General features: G+C 33.9%; 1 protein-coding gene across 1 annotated transcript in view; it reads right to left on the bottom strand.

The window, feature by feature from the left end:
* Nucleotides 1–12,501, bottom strand: part of tafa5a (TAFA chemokine like family member 5a) — a 109,519-nt gene extending 97,018 nt beyond the window's left edge. Inside the window, exon 1 of the mRNA XM_042722373.1 lies at nucleotides 11,719–12,501. Within this exon, the coding sequence (XP_042578307.1) occupies nucleotides 11,719–11,830 (112 nt within the window). The 5' untranslated portion in view covers nucleotides 11,831–12,501. The remainder of the gene's footprint in view (nucleotides 1–11,718) is intronic.
* Between the last annotated feature and the right edge of the window lie 519 nt (nucleotides 12,502–13,020).

The raw sequence follows: 13,020 nt of genomic DNA on the forward strand, positions 1-13,020 counted from the left end.
TTACAACCCCCAGCCCCCCTGCCCCATGCTGGAAATTGAAGGATTTGTCTGAAGAACAGTGGGCAATTGAACTGTTCAGTACAATAAAGGGATTCATGAACAACTATCATAAAACATAAACAAAAATAAAGTATGTTATTTTTATAAATTCAGTTATTTTGTCTTTTGGGGTATATGTGAACATCTGTTATGTGAAATACCTTATTCGGAACAGTCCTAAAAAATAAAAATATGACCTCTCTTGTTAATATTATAAACATTTAGCTTATTCTGCAAGGGGTATGTAAACCTATGACCAGAATTGCATTTTAGTTCTCAAAAACAGTATAATCTCAATAAGGGGGACTATTCCCAAATAGTGCTACAATGTTACATTACTAAGCACTGAAATATTATAAGGTTGAAGAAAATTTAAATAAGAAATCACATGGAAAGCATGGCCTCCATTTTTGTGCTAGAGCTCTATGAAATCCAACCAGTGTCTGACAACTGACTAATTAAGTAATTACATTTATGCAATCTTTGTGCCTTTGAATGCTGTCAATGAATGAACAAACTCTGGAGCAGGCTAGTTGAGATATTAGATTGCTTCTGAACTGACAAATCATGGTCACACCATATGCATATTTAAATTAAGATAACAGAAGATTTCAATGCACATTGGCTGTCAAGCTGTTGGAAACACTTCTATAAAGAAAAATACACACATTGTTTACAGTGGAAAGAAGATTAGTTTCATATAGCACAACCTACCGAAGAGTTATAAAAAGTGTATGAGATAAATCAATATGAGGTCGTTTAGAGCAGAGTAAATTCAGTTTGTCCTACAGACTTGAATAATAGCTCAAATTTTGTGTTGAGAAGAAGTATGCAACTTCTCTAAGTAGCTGGACTGATGATTTTACCTTGGCAGATGGATATGAAAACACTAACAATGCTTTTAACAGCTATTTAAAGTTTTGTGATTTTAAAAGTTGCAGCACAATAGAAAGGCTTGAAACAGAATATATTAAAGAGCGCATTAATTTTCCTACCAGCTCATATAACATGTTTTAACAAGATCGGTTGTTATAATGTAATGACTACTGCAACCCCCAAGTGCCCCTCGTATAATTCACATGCATGACAGTAATACAATAGAATCTTTTACACAGCAGTGTTCAGAGGAGGGTGGAAAGAGACAGTCTTAGCCTCGGGAAGCTAGAAATGAGGCTTAACAAAGTCATGTCTCGTGAGCGTGAATGTATGCTGGAATTACACAGCTTCAGTTGAACAAATATCTCTGGGGTTCATTTCCGCTGTTGCTAGGGATTGCCAGCCCTCGTATAATAGAGAGTCCCATATTTAAGAAAACAGAACTGTGGTCTGCTTGTCCCTGTTTTTGCGTTTTACATACTGTGGATGCCACTTTATTTAATTGCTTTTGAATTAGATTCATGAACTGTAAAAATGACCAATTAGTACGAAAAGCAAATGTTGTACAATGGCTCTGAAATCTAGACACCTAACATTGGCTATTTAAATGGTGACTTTTGACAGCAGGATTAAGGAAGATGAAGGCAAGGCAGCCACTATTCAGGCCTGTTTACTCCAAGACAGATATTTGCCGCTGAATTTGGCCAAGGACCGCTCTGGAGAGATTACCACACACTAGGCTCACGGGGGGAAAAAACCTGTAGAGGTAAGCCAACCAGATTTAGAATTTTGGCTTTTGCCACATTCGGAGTGTGCGTGGTGTCTGAGGCTGAGACTACATTCTGCTTGTCTGCTTTTTTTTTTTTTTTATTAATTTTTTTTCTTCATTGGTCTGAACATACAAAACACTTGCCAAACATTCATGTTGGTCTAAACATGCCTTTATTCAGTCCACTTTGAGTCAGTTTCTTGTACAATTTGCTGATGTCCATTTTCACGCTTCATTGTTTGGTATTTTAATTAAAAAGACTAACACACAAATAACTTTAAAGCTGAACTATAGTGTGTCCATCTTTAAATATTTATGTATAGTCACAATTCTGTAGTGTCATTTAGTGTAACTGAATACGAGTGTGTTAGATCACATTAACATTTCTTTATTTCTATAACAGATAGAATATGCCACTGAGCCAAAAACCCTTGCTGCAGCTATAACGTTAAGTTCTTCACATAGTATTAGTACACTCTCTCCCATCTTCACTCTGTCGCCAATACACTTCCTGACATGTTTTCTCTGCCCATGGTCTGATCGGGTCTATCTTGTGTCTATGTTGGTGACTGTAGTTTGATTTGGTCTGGCTGATGGCATCCATCACAGTCCAGTTTGAGTGTCTTGCATCAGCATCACACACACACTTCCATCACCCTGCTTTTGACATTGATCGTGTGCCTGATCCTTACTGGATATTCTAGCTCTTTTGATGTTGATTATTTGATTTTTTATTTCTTTTTATTATAGTTGTTTTTCAAACCCTAGTGGGGTTTATACTGTACTTAGGCAGTGTTTTAAGCCATCATTTAATTCTAAATGAAAATGCCCAATAATCGCATGTGCTATGTCATTAGAAACATGTTACTGTCAAATTCTATTGATAACAACTATGTGTCTAAGTGTCAGTCCCTGTCACTTACGCAACCTCAGTCATCCTGGTCCTCCTCTGAGTTTACACTTCGCCACATCGACTGCTAGATTGGTTATTAGTCTGCTGTGAAGTCTTCAGTGAAAGCTTTGGGAAAAGGGTTCATCAAGGGTGCATGGCAGCTACAATAGAGGCACTCTTGAGTATGCCACTGAAGCCTAAAATGACAAATTGGACACCTTAGGATCTTGTGGACCACCAGACCATGAATTCATATCAAGTGTGCCATTTGGGATTGGGCCTTGTTCGAGGCATTTTTACCAACACAAGTTAGAACAGATGGTACCATAATGTCACTGTAGCATAAATACCTCATGAAGACTGCAGTATTATGGTGAGAAAAATATAGTAATATAAAAAATGTAGTATTAAATAAATTATCTTTATATTTATAAATTAACAATGACTTCATTATTAAATATTGTAAAATTGTGTTAGCTCACCTTATGCCAAATTTAACTTTACTATAAAGTGTTACCTACACATTTATTTCACAGTGGCCTTGTTACATGTACTTAATGAAATAATAACAGTAAATTATACATAATTACAAGCAGCTACCCTAAACAATATCTTAACAGTGTAGTTAGTAGCCTACATATTCACTGTAATAAATAAATAAATAAATAAACAAATCACCTGTTTCAACTTAAAAACTGCTTTCTTAAAATGTTAAGTTAAATAAAGTGACAACAATAAAGTGAGTTGAAATGAGGTAAAATTTTAAGTTAAGTAAAGTTACTACAATAAAGTGTGTTGAACTTGTTTTAACTTGGATTTTGAAAGCAGCAACTGAACTTAGGTTTTTAGTTTGAAACAGGTGATTTTTATTTATTTATTTATTTTTATTTATTTATTTTACAGTGTTGTTGATTAATATAACAGTCCTTTTGTTGCTAGGCCATATTATAATATTTAATTATGTTAAATTATGTAAATATTTTGTTATTAATTGGTAGTGGTTTAATAAGTGGGAAGATGTAAAGTCAATCAGTATTTTTTTTTAAACAAACCCAAATATTATCCTATAGGTAACATTTTATTTTAAGGTGTCCTTATTACGCATGTTACATGTACTTTCTATTCCAATTCTAATAAATTATGCATAGTTACATGCAAGTAACCCTAAGCCAAACCCTAATCCTAACCCTAAGCATATTGTAAGTTCATGTAGTTAATTAAAATTACAGTACTTACAGCAAATGTTTAATCTATCTATCTATCTATCTATCTATCTATCTACAGTGTTGGGGAAGCTACTCTGAAACTACTTTCATTTTTTTATTATTATTCTTTTATTTTTTCAATGAACATTATGAACAACTAAATAATTATTGATAAAGAATTATAATGACGTTATAAGTAAAATATAATGAAGTTATAAGTAAAGTATTTGGGGTTTAAAACAACATACTGTAATGCAATTATGATTTCAAAAAGTAGGGTGAATTCAGGTTGATTGGGAAACTTTTACAAGCCATTTAAATGACAAAAAGTGTCGCAATCATTTGATTTTGATACACACAATAATAAAATACTGTATAGTTAAATAGTTATTTTAGTTATATTAGTATATTGCTACAAACGTAACACAAATGCAAGAACAAAATGTATGCAACTTAAACAGAATACGGAGGAGTCATAAAATAAGCAGGTGAAACTCACAGCACATGCAGTATTTACTGACTGTGAATGGAGACGTCAATCATCAGCTCCGTTCATGAAAACTGCGCTTTGCGTGAATCCTGCCGCAACCATCCTTTGCCAAATATATATATATATATATATATATGTGTGTGTGTGTGTGTGTGTGTGTGTGCATAAAGAAACAAAGTCTTCAGAGTATGAAAATGGACATAGTGGCAGGATTATTTGAGTCAACACCTGCTAGATGGACTGTTGAACAGATGCAGTTGATTCTTAGTCAACATACTGTACAGTAGGCTGTTGTTTGTTGTGATAGGGTTTTATAAAAAGTAGCATGAAAGTAACAAACCCTGTAACTCCGATGAAGATGGGCTTTGAATGTGTAATCATGTTGTTTGTAGTATGTAAATGTTGCTAATTAGTAATCACTGAATACATCAAGTAATGATCAATGAACACAATTTTCCACTGAGACGTGCTGCACGCTGATCTAGAATATGGAAATCCATGCACAACTGCTGCTTGCAATCAAATTTAGAATTTTAGAATTTTATCAGATTTTAAAAAAGAAAAATCAGGGAAAATTAAGATATTATTATTTTTTTTTTATTTAGCTACTGTACAAATTTACTTGATCTGATCAGTACTATATTAATAATATTAAATGTGTATTTTATCATTGTATAGTATCATCATCATCATGCACAATCCTTCTGCAAAGCAATAAAGCCAAGCTTAACTGTAGGTTGTTTACAACTGCCAAGAATGCTGCAGCCTTGAACAACAATACAAAATTGCAATGAGATCACAAGTGTCTGTATATTATTAGACATCAATGCAATATTGCCATCTGTCATTCTTACTGTATTTCCCAGTGTTGTTAAGTGCATGTGCTTGCATCTTATTTTCAAAGATTTTCTTAAATTGAATGTCAGATATGTCAAGATACTGTTCCTGTGATCTTACTACATCCCATTCATATACAGTAGCATTTTTGATGTGTTGTTACTGGATAGCTTTTTATTGATGTTTATAATTTTTTTTGTCAGGCTCAACCATGCATCACAGTCTGGCAGCCTATTAAGGTTTAGGCAAAAGACAAATTTGATTGAATGCAGTTGACTTCCACACAATTACCTCTTTACAAACATGTATGTGTTGAGTAACCCTCTCTTTCCTTCAGACACGTAAGTAACTATATGACTTCAAGATAAATGCACCTGCCTTTTTATAACATTTGCGTTTTTTTCTCCATTTTGTCAAGTCTTTTCTGACTGTAATAGGAAGGTTTTTTTTCTTTTTTTTTTTTTTTTTTTTTGTCCAACATATATGGTCAGTGTCATCAGGATGTTGTTTGCCTCAGGATGTCAGTGTTATTATTATGTTGTTTGATTTAGGATATAAAATTTTTTTGTTTGCATGTAAACAATAGTGCTCCTTTAGCTCGAAGCGCAATGTTGGGGGTTCGATCCCCGGGAACAAGTGATAGGTAAAAACTGATAGCCTGAATGCACTGTAAGTTGCTTTGGATAAAAGCGTCTGCTAAATGCATTAATTTAATTTTAATTTTAACTCTGATTTGCAAATGGTAAAAAGTAAACTTTTTTTCAAATTCCCCGCCCCCCCCCCATATATATATATTTTTTCACATAAAAATCTAAAATAATTTTGGTAAAAGACTTGAGTAGATAAACTTACGAACACTAATTATTATTATTATTATTATTATTATTATTATTATTAATATTAATATTAATATTATTTTTATTATTTCCTGAAATCATGTGGTAGGGCTTGTCTTACTTAAACAGGGTTGTGGCAATGACTAATTGTTTTTTTGTTTTGTTTTTTTACCTTAAATGACATTAAAATTATAATGTTGTATTATTTATTTTTTGGATATGTTAAAGAAGGTCAATAGGTTGCCTCTACAGATTTTAAAAAATTACACTAGGGACACTAGAGTGTACCCTATTTGTGGAAAGTTCAATTAGTGTAACATGTTATTCCCATGTTTGATCTTTGCATGTTATTACAATTTTTTCTAATAGTTGGGTGTTAATTTTTGCTTCTCTCTCTTCCTTCTTTTTTATCTTTCATCCACTTCTCAACAGTGTTTCCACCCCAGACATTTTCTGTCACAGCCCGTGAGCGACCACGCGTTGACGGAGCCCTCCAGGAATTCAAAACGCCAGGGTGGCATTTTCTTTCAAGCAATTGGTTTCCTCAATAATAAAGAAGTGGAGTCATTTTATCAGCCCGCCGCTAGTATGTTAATACTCTTTCCTGTCTTTCTACGCACCTAAAGCAGTGTGTGTGTGTTTGAGGTTACAACTGATCATTAAAATTCACACCCTCATCGTTACGATAAGAAAAAATGGAGATGGAGTTGTTTTGTTAGCGGATGTCATGTTAAATTAAGTGGAGAATTGTCTGAAATGTCAAAAGTGATGTTTTATGCATGCTACTGTGCCTATTAAAAATAATACCAAATTTAAATTAATTTATGGTGTAAGACGCAGATTTAAACAGCAATTAGTGATCAAATTTATGAGAGCCTGGAGGAGATGTCAGGCAACCGGGGCAAGTCATTAATAAACACTACGCATTCATTCATTCATTCATTCATTCATTCATTCATTCATTCATTCTCATGAACCAGTACTGAGCAAAAAGGACAGTTGTTAGCCAAACTAGATGCTAATCTGCTCTTTTCTTAACACAGGCTCAATTTACCATCACATCTGGAAAGTTTTCTGCTAGCCATCAAATCTTTGTTTTTCCACTTTTTATTTTGTTCATTTTGTTAAGAAGATTAGATTAAAGTAATTTTGTTATTTTGATTTTAATTTAATTATTAATTTAATTTGTTTTGTATGGAATGTTATGTTATGTTATTTTGAAGTGAACACAGACAATGAAACATTCTCTGTTATCCATTCAAATAAGCAGTCTGGAACTAACTACTGTATAGTATCCCACACACTACATGTAAAAACAAATAGATTAATTTCATGAAACCATACTCAGGAGTATGATACAGCTTCAGTATGATATAGTTCCCGTCGTTCAACAATGTTTATCAAAATTTTAAAGTTTCATAATGTGTTACATGCATTTTAACTTTGCAAAGATCCCTGCACAAAAGTAACGACTATGGACAAAAAACCCTCTAAGTCCTTGGAGCTGATAAAATATTCATCCATAAAGATGCCTTCGTTTCTGTAAGAGCTTCGTGATGTGCTTGCTAGGCCAGAAAGAAAACTTGACAATTCCACAAGCCCACGTCTTTACCCTTTGATGCGGACAGTGGTTAAATTGCTTATGCAGTGGAAAGGGCCATCAGGAATCTTTATATTAGCCAAGAATATTATAATGACTAAATGCTTATTGTACCATATAATACACAATTTCTTGCTCTTTCTTTCTTTCCATTTTTTTTTTTTTTTTTTGCTAACCAAAACCTCCAGCAGTATTTATGATCAAACAAATCTTTAATTACCAAAAATGGCTTCTGTTTACACCCTTAAATGGTTTTGATAATGACCACAGACTGAGAGTGTGTAGGAATTTGTGCATTTGTGAATGTTAGAGCAATGTGTCAGACTACATGAGCTGTTTTCATGGGGGATGTGTGAATGTGCTGCAGTGCATTGTGGGATGCTTTCAGTGGGTGGGGCTATGGTAATGCGGGTCGGGCCTGTAGCAGGTATGATTCATCAGGGCACATAATTGACCTTGTGGGAGGTGTGATGGAGGAGGAGACTATGGTGGGCTCATCTCCTTTTTTCTGCTCTTCTTTTCCATTTTTGTTTTCTGTTTCCCTGTGTCAGGGAATATTTAGTATTTCTTCTTCTTTGTCTTCTTTTTTTTTAATTATTTTTATTTGTTCACAGGAACATAGAGTAGCCAGTGAATATTAGCACACACACTCACACACTCATAAACACAAAGCACCATATGCTTTTGGCACCATCTGTTATGATGGTCAGGCTGTCTAAGGTTTTGCAGAAATACACAATTATAAAAAACACGACATCTTACCAACATAATTATCACTATATATAAAAATATACTGGATGTCATGAAAAGGGTTATAGTTATGATTATTACTCTCAATAATACATTAACTATATAACTAATATGAATACAATATTTGATATACACATAATGTGTATATCAAATATTGTATAAATATTACATGTACATTTAGTCATTTAGCAGACAATTTTATCCAAAGCGACTTACAAATGAGGACAATAAAAGCAATAAAACCAACAAAAGAGCAATGATATGCAAGTGCTATGACAAGTATCGGTTAGCCCAACGCAGTACATGTAGCAAAGATATATATATAAATCCATTTTGATTAATTTGAGTAAAAATGTGTTTTCATAATCAAGAAAGTGGAAATAGATTGTAACATTGAAAACTCAAATCAAGATTTTGATTTTCAAATATTTATTATAAAAACTGATTATTTTTGGATTATATATATATATATATATATATACACACACACACACACACACACACACACACATACAAACACACAAGCAGATAGAACAGAAAAAAAGAATATAGAAAGCTAGTGTTAGTTAAAGCTATTTTTTAAGATAAACAAGCAGTTAGAAAACAAATATAGAGTGCACGTGATGTAATATTATACAAATAGCAGTATAAATAGCACCCAATATAAATATTATATACTGTAGTTACATACTGTACTTAGAATATGGCGATTGTTATTATTAGTAGTAGTAGTATGCAAAATATCAAAAATATAGTTTCATAAGTAAGAATAACTAATTATATATGTTTTATATTTGCAGAAAAAATAATGATGTTTCCCTGTGCAGAATTCACTGTAATAATGAAAACGTAATCTGGGTGGCCTTTGGTGTGTGGCTATGTGGTTGCTAGAGTATTCTGGGAAGTTATTAGGGTTTTGCAAGGCGGGTGCTTACTAGACCAGGTCAAAAGCGCGGGTCGCAATAATATCTTGGTCTCTAGTTATTGCTCAGGGCCCTACTTATGTGTAACTCTTTGTGATTTTTTATTTATTTATTTCATTTCATTTTATTTTGTTTTATTTTTTCACATGGGGTATCATTTGCCAGGTGAAAATTATAACATTCTAAAATTATAATCTAACTGCTTAGAAAAGTACACCTCTCATTAACAACTAGCATTACTATGTTTTATTCTTCCCCTTAAAACAAATGGTATGAAAAAAAGGTTAATACTTGGGTAAACTCTCAATTTTAGTTTGACATATTAATAGTGATATTTGTATTAGAAATTCTATTGAATTATAAATAATACATTTTATATTAATTCATTTTTAATACATGTTAAACTAGGTATTAAGTAAGAGTCTTCTAAAATAATTAAATTATTCATTTTTCTTTTTTTTTTTTACTCTCTACACCTTTTGAAACACAAGTTTAAACAATGCATCTGTGGCTCTAACAAAGAACAAACGTATGTCAAGTAGCATCCAGAGGAGGGAGCCAGCGGACAGAACAAAGCCCTCCCCATATCATTCATTAAACAGTCATTAAAAAACAGTCTTTGTCATCATATAGTGCTTGATATTAATTTGTATAGCTGCAGTAATTTGTGAGTATGATTTTGATATCGATTACCTTTGTTATACATATATTTCCCCTCTCTGTTGCTCTCTGAAACAAACACAATCTTCTGTACAAGGATGACATTTGTAGCTGATACTTTGACGGTATTTTGCTGTGAGATGCTAATATAGAGAGGCAGCGACTGCGTGACTCACTAGTGGGAATGCAGACCTAATTTTGGTTGTGTTTGTGCATTCATCACACAAGGCTCAATATAAATAAACAAATCAACTATCAGAACTTGGTTTGTGTCCCTGCGTTTAGGTTTTCAATCTCCTCTGCAAGTAATACCAGCTCGAGCTGTGAGGTGCCAGTCTGGGGTCTTGACAGTAATTCAGACATAGATGTCATGTGGTGGGCAGCCCATCTAGATGAAGATTAATATCACAGACAACAAGCAGGTCGGGGCAGAGCTGCAGAAGCTGATTTGCTCAGATAGACACAGAGAAACAAACACCCAAATAAAAAAAGAATAGACTGCTAACCACAACAAACATCCAAAACATTGACTGTAGCTAAGCAGAGAATAAATCATGCTATCGCAGGAGATCAACTGAGTGAATGCAAAAATATCTATGCACATGTTTGAATTCATATTAGCTCAGATGAGAACTGCAGGTACAGTGGCACAGGTTAAACATCCTCTCAGATATAGTTCACCCAGCCAGGCCTGGGATAGAAAAACAATGCTACATTTCTAGACATACAATTCAGATGTGTGATTCAGATGGGTGACTGTCTGCTTGTGCATTTAATTATTATTATTTTATTTCTATTTTTTAACCTGTATGTGTGTGTGTCTTCTGGTGCAGCCATGTGGTCTTCTATCAAATTATTGAATATATATATATATATATATATATATATATATATATATATATATATATATATACTATATATATATATATATATATATCTGTTTTAAGAGAGTCAAAGTTTTATTCACACAGTAAAAAGACTATCAGTCACCATCTCAGCTAAAGTAATAAATCAACTGAGCTTTTAATGGGCTCAGAATGTATATGTAGATAAACCAAAGTGGTTTCAGATTACATATTTTTTAATACTAATGTCAAAATGCTCTGGATAGGCCTACATACTATTTTGCAACTAGGTGTAGTAGTAAAGTGGTTTCAGAGGAAAGGTATTTTTTTACTTTATAATATAAGGTCTGTTAAATTTATAAAACAATTATACAATTATAAATATCTTGTTATAGATTGTAATAGTGAAGTGTATACACAACTTTCCTTGCCCTTGTGTGTTCAGTTTAAAATATTCTCTATGTATAAGCACCATGGACAGACCTGATTTCTCTGGGAGGTTTCAAGATATCAATCGTGTTTGTGTGTTAATGAGAGGGGTTGTGTGAGTTTGCCTTTGCATGTCTCTGTGTTTGAATAATGCATTTATGACTGCTTGTGGATTTATTTATTTATTAAATCTTAACCTTGCAATCAGGTGAAGCAATCCTTTATTTTTTTATTTTTATTTTTTTTTTATTTTAGTAATTTCTGTTAAGTTCAATACTGCACCATAGTATAATACGACCCAGCAGGTATATTTCTAGATAATAAATACACGTTCCCTGCCCTTGAGTAGCAAGTTAAAGATATATGTGTGGTCTAGGATATGCTTTGGCAATTCCGTTTTCATGAGCTCATCTCTCCTGGAGGATTCATGATTTTGTTTGTAGGTGTGTGTGTGTGTGTGTGTGAGTGACACGACAGACACTATACATTATCCTTAAGGTCACATCAGTGAAGTGTTACACATCCTTTACACACGTAGAAGGCGCATCGCACACACCGCAAACTCACCGCAGTATACGATGAGAAGCGCCGTCAACAGCAGCACAGCCCAGAAAGTTGTCGACATCCTCGGCCAGTTAATCGCATCCTTACGCTTAATCGATCTGACCGCCGGAGCCATGGAAACGTGTGTCGTGAAATCGGAGATAAATTCAGCGTTACAAACCCTCCCGTCCTCTGAGGAAACGTCTCTCTCCACGAGTGATTCTTAAAAAAGACATTTTGAAAACGGACCGCTCATTTCCAAAGCCCCTCAGTAGTTTAAAGTCCAGTAAATCGAAATAAAGTATCTAGTTGACGTTTGATCGATTGAGTGTTCAGTATCCTGGGAAACGTATAATCCAAAAAAGGCGCGTGAATTCAGATTTTGTCATAAATATTAAACTGACGACTGCACAGTTTCCGCCACGTCAAACCTCTGTATAGAGAAGGGAAAATATACTCGGTAAAGATTAAATTATTTATGTCGCAAAGCCGTGAGAACTAGTTAAAGAGCTGCTCAGTTGGTCTGTGAGGACGTGTTTGATTTCTCTCAGACTCCCAGAGAAAGGATCCCATCGCAAAGCGTCTGGATTTGGCAAATATTCGCTAAGAAGGGATCGAAGTCCCGATCAAGAGACGATGAAGAACATTAAGACCTGTGAGCAGATGAAATGGAAAAATCTAGAGAGCTCTGAAGTAGCGCAGACCGATACATGAAATGAAACTTCGTGCAGCCTCAACTTTTACTTACACTGCATTCGAGCGACGACGCGAAAAAAATCCAACACACTCCCGTTATAATTAAGGAACCTGTTTAATCTCTTCATTGCATACGTCTTCCTTGATTACAACTGGAAGGTTCTCCTTTTGATGCGTCAAGCTGGAGAGCAGACATGTAGACGCCGTTTTTTATTTTGGTGCATAGGTTTTTTTTTATTAAGAATGTTGTTTTTTTTTTCCTTTATCTTTTATTTAATCCATCAGTCTCGTATGCTGCAATTATTCGTGACGTATGGTTAATAGGTTCTACACTCGGGTGCGTGTGCATGCGTGCCCGCGTGTGTTTAAATAAAACTTAAAAAAAAAAAAAAAACATGTCTGCAAAAACTCAGAGCAGAGGATGTATTTGTGGAACTTTTCAGCACCAAAGGATCTGGACAGCTCCCACCCACACTATTTAAAGTCTTTACAAAGTGGCTATGTTAGGAATCTTAGTCACTTGCAATGACTGGATATATATATATATATATATATATATATATATATATAGGATATATTATAGAGATATAGAGATATAGAGATATAGAGATATAGAGGAGAGAGAGAGAG

The sequence above is a fragment of the Cyprinus carpio genome, chromosome B4 (genome assembly GCF_018340385.1).
Source record: "Cyprinus carpio isolate SPL01 chromosome B4, ASM1834038v1, whole genome shotgun sequence".
Classification (NCBI taxonomy): Eukaryota; Metazoa; Chordata; class Actinopteri; order Cypriniformes; family Cyprinidae; genus Cyprinus; species Cyprinus carpio.